This window comes from Haliaeetus leucocephalus, unplaced genomic scaffold (assembly GCF_000737465.1).
Source record: "Haliaeetus leucocephalus isolate CR32 unplaced genomic scaffold, Haliaeetus_leucocephalus-4.0 Scaffold656, whole genome shotgun sequence".
NCBI classification, from domain to species: domain Eukaryota; kingdom Metazoa; phylum Chordata; class Aves; order Accipitriformes; family Accipitridae; genus Haliaeetus; species Haliaeetus leucocephalus.
This window is the reverse complement of record NW_010973092.1, coordinates 14,644,809-14,657,396: the sequence shown is the minus strand read 5'-3', so window position 1 is coordinate 14,657,396 and position 12,588 is coordinate 14,644,809. Positions and strand designations below refer to the sequence as shown.

The following is a 12,588-nucleotide window of genomic DNA, read 5'->3' as shown; positions in this document are numbered from 1 at the left end:
GCGGGCCGCAGGGAGCCCCGCTGCGTCCCGAGGAGATCGGAATACCCCTCCGCCGCTCTTTCTCCTTCTCCTGTAAATATCTGGATTTTGCTAAATTAAACGTGGAACTCGCCCGAAACGGTTCTGTCGAGCTGGACGATCTTTCAAAGACGATGGGAAAAACAGAGGCGACACGTTCAGGTGGATTTGCATTCCTCTTTTGCAGAGACTTGGGCGGTGTTGAAGTGCATGGCTTCGCTCACCGCTGAAAGCAAAAAAACCCAGATCAAAAGCAGATTTACTTTCACATTGGTAACGAACAATTCTTCGTAGTGTAACATGTATACATTGTGCCATAGCTGTACGTTACCCTTGGCAGAGACATGGCATTTTCATGGCAAGTCTGTTAAAAATGGCATTACCCTCTGAGAAACACAAGCCCTTTCAGTGAATTGATGTAGTGGAACAGAGACAGGTATTTTTACTGTATTAAATGCTTCATTTAAAAAAAAAAAAAAAGTAAGTTGTGTTACAAAAAATAATTCTTTGATAGTCTATGTGCAAGTCTGTACTTGGAGGGCCAGATCACTCTATTCATTTTCAGTAGAAAACAAGACGGTAAGTTGGGAGTAAAACTTCACAAGTCAATATGAGCTGGATACTGAACAGGTTTTCCTGGTTTGTAATATTGTACATGTCTTTTGCAGGGTAAACTTTTTGACTCCACAATAACTGATGAAGGAACATGGACGTTAGGTAATAACCTACATCTGAAATGACATTATGAGGGCAGTAGAACTTCTCAAAGTATGCTGCAGAAGAGTTTACCTCCTTCTTTTAATGGGAAGGATTACTTGCTTCCCTGTACGTAGCTTTGTAAAAAAGACAATCATTATTGCTAGATTAAGGAACTGAGGTAGTACAAAAGCCCTAGAGATTAAAATTCACGGAAAAAATGCTGTGTCTTGGAAGGTAGTCGTCAATGGATTACAAACACTTCTGTATAGCGAGAAGTTTTTGCACACCCTTGTTAAAGCTAGACAGTTATGGTACAGTTACGTGGTCTGTGCCATACTGTTGCTTTTCTTGTTTTTTCTCCTCTCATGCATTATTTTGGGGGGATGGGTGACGTCATAACATTATGTTTTTGGGATGTGTGACAAGACCTACAGTCCAAGAGAATCAAAAGTCAATCTAAAAATCACACTGAGATACCTACAGATAATGAGCAAAAAAAGCTTCTCTGATCATTACATCATAAATATTGTGAAGTGTTGAGAATATTTTGGGGTTTGACAATCATATTTGTGTACAGTGCCTCTCACTTAATGTTTTCCTATGATGGATTTTGGTTTCCATTCAATATTTATTCTAAATATTGAGTAATAATTTAATAACTTAAACATGAAAACTAGAAGTGTAAACAAACATTGTGAAGTGAAGCCTACTCTTTTCCAGTATGCGAATAATCTTCAAAATGCACTTTATGATGCTGTATTTATTCAATTAAATAGAACTAAAAATCCTACATATTAACTTTGAAATGTACTTCCAATATATTGTCTATAGGCATACTGTCTGTGTTTAAATAAATTGATTATACCTCCATATGTTGCTAAAACTTAATGCTGGCTTTTGTTGGTAATAACTCTCTGTAAAGCCTTGCCTCAAATCCTTCATTATTGCCTTAGCTGAGATGTATATATTAATGGATTAAACCTTTTCTCTGTTGTGAACCTCTCTAAAAGGTTAGTTTTTGTTTGTAGTAGAAGTACTTATGAACTGTGTTTTAATCCCTGAAAACAGCTTCAGCATTTTACAGGCCAGAAAGGGGAGAGGTGGCTGTATAGGCTATCTTTGCTTCAGCCCTTCTGCTTTTTGTTAATGTTTGTTTATTTATCAATAACCCTGTTGGCACTGGCATTAAGACTTTATATTACTTTGCCAAAAAAATGCTTGTTAAGGGTGAATTCACCAAAACAACAAAAAAAGACTAGCAGATAGGACTGAGTTTAATGGTTGTTTTATGTGTCTGGTTTCATTCAACAGAAGACAGGAAGCTGATACGAATTGTTCTAATGAAGACAAATCGAGATGCTGGAAATTGTTGGACGTCTCTGTTAGAAGATGAATATGCTGCTGATCCTTGGGTGCAGGACCAGATGCAGAGGAAACTTACACTGGAGCGATTCCAAAGAGAGGCAAGTTAAAGGATCATAATTATTCCTTGTATTTTGTGTTTGCACACAGAGGCTACGGCCATGAAAGCTGAGCAAAATTGTTCTGCTGTCCAGTGCCATGGAAACATATGCTGTAGTTCAATATATATAGAATGCTTATGAGGCTTTATCAGTGTACTTTCAAGAGGTTATTCTGTCTGTAGTCTGTCTGAAGGTTTTGTAAAAATTTAAGATGAGTTGGGGGGGGGTACTGCTGGTTTAGGGTTTGTTGCATATTACTAACAACTTTTCACTTAAATTAGGCTACACACAATTTCTGTTATTATCTGGAATTATGGCATACCCATATTTACAACAAAATTCTAACATCAAGTTCTATTGAATATGTTTTGTTTATAATATCAGATGATGTAGAGTAGTTGGCTGGAAAATATTTTCCTTGCCCTTTTAATAAAGTTGCTTAAATTGTTTTGGTACACCTTTAGCACACAACTATTTCTATGCATGTCTGCAGAGTTGTAGAATTACAACTTAACAGCTGAATCAGCACACTCCATACTGCAACAAAGAACATCATTTTTATGAAACTTGTTATCCAGCATGGCAGGTACTTATATTTTCAAATAGTGATTTCAAGGGACACCAGAAGCCAGAAATTGTTCTTAAAACTTTCCTTACTATTTCTTTAGTGGGAGATCTAACTGCTTGCCAAATTGAGAACAGCATTACAAAATCACTTCAGCAGTAGGCAACCAAACTATGACAATTCAAGGGTTATTTGTTGATGCATTTTCCAAGAATTCCAGTGCCATGACAAATGGATGACAAGTTGAACATTACACGTCCTTGTTACATTGGCAGAATATTAACAGAAACAGTTTTGGACTTTTCGTTTGTTGTTTGTTTGTTTTTAAACATTTTTATTACGAATAATCTTTCTATTAAACTTTTCTCTTACTTCTACCAGAACCCTGGATTTGACTTCAGCGGGGCAGAAATTTCTGGAAACTACAGCAAAGGAGGACCAGACTTTTCTAGTCTTGAAAAGTAAACTGTTTTTATATGTGTTCCTTGAGAGGAATTGCACATTACACTCAAAGTCTAGAATCATGTAACTGGTGAAGACTTCAGTGATCTCTTCAATGGATTGTCATCAAATAATTACTTCAGTGAAGAGAAAGAAGATCTCTTCCAGTATAATGAAGACAAAGTGTTAACAGCTGATTTATAAGCTGCGATAACTTTCTAATACTAAGGGACAAACTATAGAGAAAGGTGTACACAAAAAACTAACATCTTTAAGCAGAATGTTGGGTTTGTTTCGGTTTTTTTAGAAACACCATAGTAAACTGGTCAGTTACAAATATACCACTTGTCTTTATGCAAAAGCGTCTTATTCACTGTTGAAGAACAGATGTTATATGCAAGATACTTAATATTTTCTCTTAACTTGTAACAGGAAGGATATTAGGATGGCTACAGTTACAATTTCCCTCTGTAGCAGCCCTCTGAGAGCTCATAAATATCCTTCTAAAACAGTGATTTAAAAAAAGAAACTACTGCATCTTGCCTCAAATAAGGTTTTGCAATCCACTGTGCTGTCAAATATAGCACTAATGATTAATGCTTGCTACCAGGTAAACCATACTAGAAAACTGAAAGGTCAGGTGAAAGTCTGGATATAAATAATTTTATGTGTTAACGTAATACAGCCTTTCAGTATACATATTTAAGATTTTGAAAGTAAGAGAATATAATGACTTTTGGGAGAAATAGGAAGTCCATAAGTAGGAAATGGTATGTTGCATCTATTCATTACCAACATATAGCACAAGTTGTTGATAGTGCATCTACGAAGCTGTGGATTTTTATAGATAAGAGTTTTCAATTTAGTAGCCACATTTTAAACTTAGCTATTGCATGATATAATATTTTGCATGTGCTAATTATGTATCAGGAATTTTCTATTCCTTGTTAAGGATGCAGCTGAGAAGCACTCTAACCACAGCATTATACAGGATGAAGCCTGTGTCAAACAGACTAACAGAGTAAGAAAACATGATTGCCAAATCCTATTGTATTCTGAACACTGAAACTACTGCCTAGACTTAAGTCCTAAGCAGAAGTCTCACTGGAGATAAATTGCCAGTAGCTGTCCATCAAACTGCTGAACCTTATTTCTAAAATTTTATCATTATTTCAGTTAACGTATGGCAAGAATAAAGCAATAGTTGAGGAAGAATGCTTTCACTGTAATTACAGCCACTGCTTTCTTGTTGTGCAAGCAAGCAGTAATACTCCTGAAATAATCAATCAATCAAGTGTGCTCTTCCTACCCACGTCATCTTTACAGAATGTAAAGTAAGTCCATACACTGTGCTTGGGTTTTAGAGAACTTGCCTTATTATACAAAGGAAAAAGTAGTGTGGTATCACATGCTGATTTATAGCTATGAAGTTTTGTGTCTTTACCATGATCCTAGAAGGTGGATGGTGTAGTTAAGAAATGAACGAGACTGCTGCAAAAGTAACTGAAGACAGAGGGAAGACAGAAAACAGTTAATGTTGCATCAAAATGCTGAAGTACTGTCCAGTGAAAGTATTTTTTGTTACAGCAGTTGGTTTGCACAGAACAGTTTTGTATGTCTTTTGCTTATAGCAGAAGTTTAGAATGGCATCTGACACTTTGGTGCATGAATTTACATTTACTATATGCACTTTCAAAGCTAAACTTTATTCCCGTACTTCCTGCTTTATGAAGTAGCATGAGAGTCATCCTACAGCTAAGTCCAATGATGTGAAAGAAAGAGGACAACTGTGATGTATTTGGCATCACAGCCCTGAATTATTTTAAGAGGAAAGGTTTGAACTACTTGGTTAGCTACTTCTATCATCGACTCTAAGTTACAGACCTCCAATTTTTGAAGAATCTAGATGAAAATAAAAAGATATTGATGCTATGACTTTCCTTAATTAGTATCTATTCAGTTCTTAGTCTGTATTTCAACAAATGGTGGTCTGTGTTCCATCTCACAACAGTCTCACTGGGATTCAATCCCTTGCTTCTTAGACAGCAACAACTATTTGACAGATGCATAAATTGGGGTATGTGATATAGTATCAAGAGCAACCCACTCTATAGGAAATAATCCTCTGCACTTATTTGGAGTGCTAACTCTGCTGTGTAAATGAGTGGAGGACAGTCTGCTGGCATTTCTTCATGTATCTGGTTCAAGATCAGCTCAGAGTGATGCCACAGCATTGAAATGTATAGTTAAATTTATACCTAGTCAAACTGGGATGCTCAGTTTACTGCAAAATCTCAAATCTTGGGATTAGAAATCCGAGTGGCAGATTTTCTTAAACAAGCATAATCCATGTATTTACTGCAATGTATAGAAACAGGTGATATGACTGCTAGATAAATAATGGAAGAGGGTTGAAGTCAAATTTGAACGGTCTAAGCTACTTAAGTCAGTCTTTTCAATCTTGACACTTTTTCATCTCAAAGGATTTAGAGTAATAGTGGGTAAAGTTGAAATAATTTTAATCAAGCACCTTGTGTTGGTTTCCTGTTGGTTCTCTAGTCTTTCCCATGCAGCCTCAACCTCTTAAGAAAAAAAGAAAAAAAAATTGAAAAAAATCTCCATAATCTCTCACCTCCTGCCTGGAAATTTTCCAGGTACTGTTCTAAGTCACTTGATAGGCTTCCTACTAAGATGTTTTATAACAAACGGGAAAAAAGTTACTCAGTTAAGCACATTTCAATGTTTAATTGAAAGGTACATATCTTAAATATTGAGACATGACAACTAGAATTGCACATTAAATCTTCTCCATCTCTCCCAGCTGACCACACCTTTGTCCAAATCATTTGTAAGCTTTTCACAGGCCAGCACAATGCAGATAGCACTGGCAGATGCAAAACCCAATTACATGTTTTGCGGTGCAGTCACTCCCATGAGTTCATGAAAAGGCTTGATTTGTCCCGTATAGAGCTTTGGTACAAAGTCTTCTGTGAAAGGTTTAACTAGTTTGAGATATGCAAAGAGTGGTTTCCCCCTCAGCTATTACTCTAAAGAGTCAGTTCATATGGCAATCAGTTATTAACAGCCTATTGCTAACAGCCTCTGCTCCACAGTGACGCAGAATTGAAGAGGTCATTAGCAACATTCCCCCCAACACCTCTATTCAGCTTACATACAATAACACGTTCTTATTATTCACTTCCTTGTTAGCACCAGAAGCATGATATGCCTCAAGCACTGATCTGGTCTTCAGAAAAAAACAGTTGTATTTTACAAAGCTTACTATTAAAGAGATGAGAGTTGAAGCACTCTTCAGTGTTTCTCAACTAGACTGCTCCTACATACAGGCCAAGATGGGACATTAGCCCTGCTCCTACTGTGCCTGTAAAAATGCACCTGTTCATAATCAACATTTACCTCTTGTACAGCGAAACTTTGGAAAACTGATGTCAGATTTGGGGCAGGTGACCCAGTACTTTCCCAAGGCCCTTATTAGGTATCATGAGGTTTTTACACTCCATGAAATAATTCGTAAATCTCAGTAAACTACACCTACAAAATACTGAAGTTACTGCCTACCTTTTATAAGGCAATGAAATAAGGTTTCTCTTTCCTCCTGCTCTAGCAACTTGACATGTTCAGTGGGTATCACATCACCTACTTTTTAATGTTTCTGTGGTAGAAGGCCAGTGCCCTGCCCAGCAGGAACATGCAGACATGTGACACTGCCCAAACAGCCCGTCAGGTGGACTGACAGACATTTGCTATTGTCATCAGCAATGAGCAGGATTAGTCTTTAGTTTGATTGAGACACTGGAGCACTGTGCTACTGCACATGATGTTTTCCTAGTGCCACGTAATCTTTGGAAAGTGAACCATTTTTTAAAAATTAAATATATAATTCACCTGCAATTACAGTAAACCAAGGTTAGACTATACAAGCTGCTCTACAAACTATAAGGTGTTAAAATTCCTTGCATCAGTATTGTGGTATTTCACTGAACAGTAAACAGTCTAACAAATAAGACTGAAAACTGACACTGAATATTGTTGTAATCATCATGAAAAGAACATATTTGCTGGAATGATCTTTAGTCTGAAATGTTACATATTCTTTCCATGAGTTGAGTTCTTCATTATTAAGATCATGTTTCAGACTTTGTTTCTCAGATATTCATGTGTCTGTTAACAAGGTCACAGGATGGTTCTCTCCTCGTTTTATTATACTCCTGTAAAACAAAAATAAAAATAACAGTCAACTGAAGGGCTTTTTACAAGAGCCAAACAAAGCATCAGACTTTAATATAGCAAGACAACAGCAAGACAGCTGTTACAGAAAATATGTAGCTGTTGGACTTAAAGTCTAGATACGGAAGTATTTCACAATTTCTACAGAGTGAAACAACAGTAATATGAATAACTGAATTACAGTTTTTAGACTATACTAAACAGACAGTTATACAGTTCTACTTGTATAAAGCTGTCTTCCTTTTAAGTGAACAATTACAAGAAACTCATTCTAATAGGCAACTGTTTTCTCTTAGCCAATTCTTTTTAGGATAGGAACAAGCCAAGTTTTTTCTCTAACTTTTTGCCAGTTTTACTCCACATTTTAGTTTGAATGAGGTCCCAATGTCTGTAGAACACATATCTGCTCCCACAGCACACCAGAGGATCAGCTTTCTCCAACATTCATATATTAGGTTGCCAATTCTTTAGATACAGCACTGGCTCAAGCATGAACACGAGAAATGACAGGCCTACTATGTTTATGTTACATGTCTTCAAGAGGTTACCTATACAGAATAAGAAACTTTGAGGTAGTTAACAGCTAATTACTTCTACATTATCAGAAGTTGATTTTTCAAGGAGTTACCGGTTATGAGCTGGTCTCTGGAATTGTAGGAAGATGTGTTATTCTGTAGTAGCTATGTTTAAGCTGCCGTGCTGTACGTCCAGACACAATCCATTTTAATTTCTGGACATTTGGTTTGGAACACTTGCTCGAGGAATATTCTGTAAGGCACTTTAACACCAGTTCCTTCCAGAAGGTCAAATCTCTGTTGTTTATCTAAATAGCAAGACAGAATCTCATATGTTAAAAACTCATTAAATCCTTATTTCATTGGGTTTGCATGGCAAGGGTTTGGTAGCTGGAGGGGCTACAGGGGTAGCTTCTGTGAGAAGCTGCTAGAAGCTTCCCCTACATCCGACAGCCGGCTCTAAGACGGACCTGCCGCTGGCCAAGGCCAAGCCCATCAGCAGCGGTGGTAGCGCCTCTGGGATAATAGATTTAAGAAGGGGCAAAAAAGACCCTGTGCAATGGCACCTGCAGCCAGAGAGAGGAGTGAGAACACATAAGAGAAACAACCCTGCAGACCGCCCCCCGGTCAGTGAAGAAGGAGGGGGAGGAGGTGCGCCAGGCGCCAGAGCAGAGATTCCCCTGCAGCCCATGGAGGAAGACCATGGTGAGGCAGGCTGTGCCCCTGCAGCCCATGGAGGTCCACAGTGGAGCAGATATCCACCTGCAGCCCAGGGAGGACCCCACGCTGGAGCAGGTGGATGCCCGAAGGAGGCTGTGACCCCGTGGGAAGCCCACGCTGGAGCAGGCTCCTGGCAGGACTTGTGACCCCGTGGGAGACCCACGCTGGAGCAGTCTGTTCCTGAAGGACTGCAGCCTGTGGAAGGGACCCACGCTGGAGCAGTTCATGGAGAACTGTCTCCTGTGGGAGGGACCCAGGCTGGAGAAGTTCATGGAGGACTGTCTCCCTTGGGAGGGACCCCATGCTGGAGCAGAGGAAGAGTGTGAGGAGTCCCCTCCCTGAAGAGGAAGGAGCAGCAGAGATAACATGTGATAGATTGACTGTAACCCCCATTCCCTGTCGCACTGTGCTGCTGGAGGGTTGGAGTTAGAAAAAATTGGGAATGAAGTTGAGCCCAGGAAGAAGGGAGGGGTGGGGGAAAGGTGTTTTAAGATTTAGTTTTTATTTCTCATTACCCTACTCTGGTTTGATTGGTAATAAATTACATTAATTTTCCCCAAGTCAAGTCTGTTTTGCCCGTGACAGTAATTGGTGAGTGATCTCTCCCTGTCCTTATCTCAACCCACAAGCCTTTCTTTATATTTTCTCTCCCCTGTCCAGCTGAGGAGGGGAGTGATAGAGCAGCTTTGATGGGCACCTGGTGTCCAGCCAGGGTCAACCCACCACATTCATAGATGTACTTTTAGCTTCTTCACATAAGATAGGAAGCCAAAGATGGCAAGCCAAATGGAAAAAAAACCCCACAACTCAACAAAGCCACAAAAGAAACCAGTATGCCAATGGACCTTCTCCTTCCCCACTGTATAGGCCCTTGCATGCATTTTTTCTTCCTTCCTCCCCTGAAACTTTATCTATACATACCTTGGAATGCAACTGCAGAAATTCCAATGCCTCTGTCAACTCCAGTAGTTTTTGTTCTTCTATCTCTAGTGCCATGATAGACAGTGCCAAGACAGAAGGCTGGAGAGAGAGAAAAAGTTTTTAAACACTGCTTTGTTAAGTTTCAGTAGTCTCATTGTCTTTGAGCTTTCAAGACGTTTACCTTGGCTTTTGAAAACATGATTCTGCAGTGACATGCTTTGAGCTGGGTCTCAAGTCTCTCAAAACTGAGGTATTTTCTCCTATAATAAAAACAGATGAATGAATGTAGAAGAACGCAAGCTTGATCAAGGCAGCACCACCCTGGGAACTCAGAGAAGCAGTGAGAATGTCCATTATCTATACAAAGGCCTCATTTGTCCCAGAGGTTCTAGGGTTACAGTCAAACAGGTGTTCAGTTTTGGCAGTCCTAATGCCAAAAATAAATCTTGTGTTACACTGGGGAGAGTTGCATTGTCAAAATAGGCTTACCAACAAGGAATTTTAATGCTTACTAGTGAAAGGAATCTCTTTCTAAGCCAGATTTTGAAATCTTTGCAATGAGGCAATACTTAGTGCAGTGTAAGCAGAGATTTATTATACCATCATTATTAAGCACTTTTTGTTTTTAGCTCAGAGAGCAATACTCTTCAGATCACTTTAGGCAAACATTTAAAATTAAAATAGGAAACAATAGATATCCATATTTATGACATTTACCAGTAAGGGAGAAAGTTTGTGGGTTTTTTAAGTATAGAAAGTCAAGCAATTTCCCTGCTTACTTTTCTACATAGGCTTCCTGATCATATGCAGTCATAGCAAAATAAATATTAGATATTTTACCTTTCACAGCTTAAATTCTCATGAATGAGCGAATGATATAGTTGTAGAAATTGGAAGGCTGTTGTAGCTTTGACTTTCCAAGACAGCTTCTCCAATATGATTTTTTCCATTCTCATCATATCGGAAACAGTGAACCTATACTGGCTTATTCGAATTAAGTCAGTGGCTAAGGGAACATTTCTCTCTTCTTCTGATGCCTTCACAGCCAAGTAGAAGCAGCTGAGTCCAACACAGCCCAAGTGTTTAGGCTGTACCTAAACAAAAGTAAATTGTTGTTACTTTCAAAGAGAAAGGCCTTTGATCAGCCATTTCAACATGTAAGTACCAAACTGTACAGGCACCAGTGTATTTTAGGAAAAAATTATGGGGTGTGGGGAGGGTTGTTCTGTATTTTGAAGATCAAGAAATCAGTCTTTTATCTACTTAAATTCTTATCTTTATTTAACTGAATGAGAAGACCATTATACACTACAAGTTCTGCCTCATTCATCTAAAAAGCGAGATTGCAGAACAATATATTTTGATTGAGGTAGAACTGGTTTCTTAATGAGGTTCTATAATAGCCCAATCAGAAGCTTTTAGGACTTAAAGTGTTGTACATATGGCTTATGCAAAAAAAAATTTGTTTTTTTTTTTCTTACTCTTTTATATATACACACACACACGCTTACATATGTACATACATATATAGAAACTGCCTTATTTTATTCCATAGGCATTACAGTCCCCATTTTTACTGCTTATTTTGGATTTGGAAGTCTTTCAAATCATCATTTTCCTATCCGCTCCATCTAGCTTTCTCATTTTTGTTTTAACACACACGGAAAACAAGCTTTTGTTCTTGACCAAATAGTATAGTGGCAATCCTGTCTCGTTAGACTATTAAAACCAACCCAGGTCAGCATGCCACATATGCACATTAGAATGGAGTGCTAGCAAAATTTTTTACCAGATTCTGAGTGCTGAACAGCGTCAAGCCTCTTGATATACATGAGGCTTATGGGTAGGTTGAAACAGCAGTAAAATAAGAAGTAATTTAAGATGTTCTTGTATACATGCAGCAAGCAAGACAATCTGTCTTGATCTAACCCATTAATACGGCCTGCATTTCCAAGCCTATGGGCATCCTCAAGTTGAAACCGATGCCCTCTTCCTTCTCTTCTCCAGAGGGAACAGCTTTCTTAACAATACTAAAATCTGAACAGGGAAATCCATTCTTTAGCTCTTGCACAATCAGAATCTCTGGAAGGAGCTTAACCTTTAGCCATCTAAACCCAAGATGTTCTAGCTTATAATAGGAACAAGGTTGCGACGAGCAGAAGCTAATACTGAGAGCTTATACTTTAAAAAAAGCCTTACCTTCATTTTTGACAAGAATCTATCTAAGAAATTCACAGCTAGTGAAAACGTCTCTGTATGGAAGCCAAAGAATTGAGTTAAGCTGAGGAGGTCTTTCACTTCAAAGTCTCGCAGCCTCGCAGTCATTCGGAGGCCATTATCGTGAGCAGATTCAATTAGTCTCAGGCCAGAGGCCTTTGGCTGACATCTTAACTCCTGTTCCAACAGGGCCGTGAGCTGGTACAGCAGTTCCTGAGCTTCGGTAGTTACAAGCGTTTCGATCATCTGTAACCAGAAACAAATCTAAGTGTATCAAACTGCTAGAAGGGAAAAATCAAAGTTACAGTTGCCTCTAAAGCAAAGATTGAAACCTTCCTTTCTCCATAGGTGTGCAAACTACTCATTCGTAAGTCAAAGTACTTCTGTCAGCGAGCAGCCCCCGTGTGACGCTCGGAACGGACGCATCAGCTCGGGCACACACCGGGTTATCGGCGCCCGGCCCGCAGCGCCGGTGTCCGGACAGACAGTCACACACCGCCTGCTCCGCGGGCGGCGAAGCTCCCCCGCGTTCGGAGCGAGCGGGGCCCCACCGGGCCCCTCAGCCGGGCGGCTGGGGCGGGTGCAGCCACCCTCCTACTCACCGCAGTAACGCTCCCCAGCTCCAGCTCCGGAGCTACGCCGCCCGCCTCGGTGGCTGGCCGGCACCGCGGCTGAGCCAGCACCGGCCCCGGGGGCGTCACAGCCGGGGCCGGCCGGACCCCGGGTAAATCCCAGGCGAAGGCGCCCGACAAGCCCCGCACCGACCGCCCGACCGCCCCCC

At 39.8% G+C, this 12,588-nt stretch overlaps 2 protein-coding genes across 3 annotated transcripts in view; one reads left to right on the top strand and one right to left on the bottom strand.

The window, feature by feature from the left end:
* Window positions 1-3,464, top strand: part of NUDCD2 (NudC domain containing 2) — a 3,927-nt gene extending 463 nt beyond the window's left edge. The window contains exons 2-4 of the mRNA XM_010579125.1: window positions 687-735; window positions 2,029-2,180; window positions 3,127-3,464. Coding sequence (XP_010577427.1) covers window positions 687-735; window positions 2,029-2,180; window positions 3,127-3,210 — 285 coding nt within the window. The 3' untranslated portion in view covers window positions 3,211-3,464. The remainder of the gene's footprint in view (window positions 1-686; window positions 736-2,028; window positions 2,181-3,126) is intronic.
* A 3,797-nt stretch (window positions 3,465-7,261) lies between these two features.
* The window catches only part of CCNG1 (cyclin G1), a 5,614-nt gene continuing 287 nt past the window's right edge, over window positions 7,262-12,588 (bottom strand). The window contains exons 2-7 of one of the 2 annotated variants that reach the window (XM_010579126.1): window positions 11,790-12,053; window positions 10,431-10,684; window positions 9,772-9,850; window positions 9,591-9,689; window positions 8,063-8,257; window positions 7,262-7,415 (exon numbers count right to left, since the gene is read on the bottom strand). In XM_010579126.1, the coding sequence (XP_010577428.1) occupies window positions 8,066-8,257; window positions 9,591-9,689; window positions 9,772-9,850; window positions 10,431-10,684; window positions 11,790-12,053 (888 nt within the window). In that variant the 3' untranslated portion in view covers window positions 7,262-7,415; window positions 8,063-8,065. The remainder of the gene's footprint in view (window positions 7,416-8,062; window positions 8,258-9,590; window positions 9,690-9,771; window positions 9,851-10,430; window positions 10,685-11,789; window positions 12,054-12,588) is intronic. The other variant, XM_010579127.1, reaches the window with a different exon arrangement.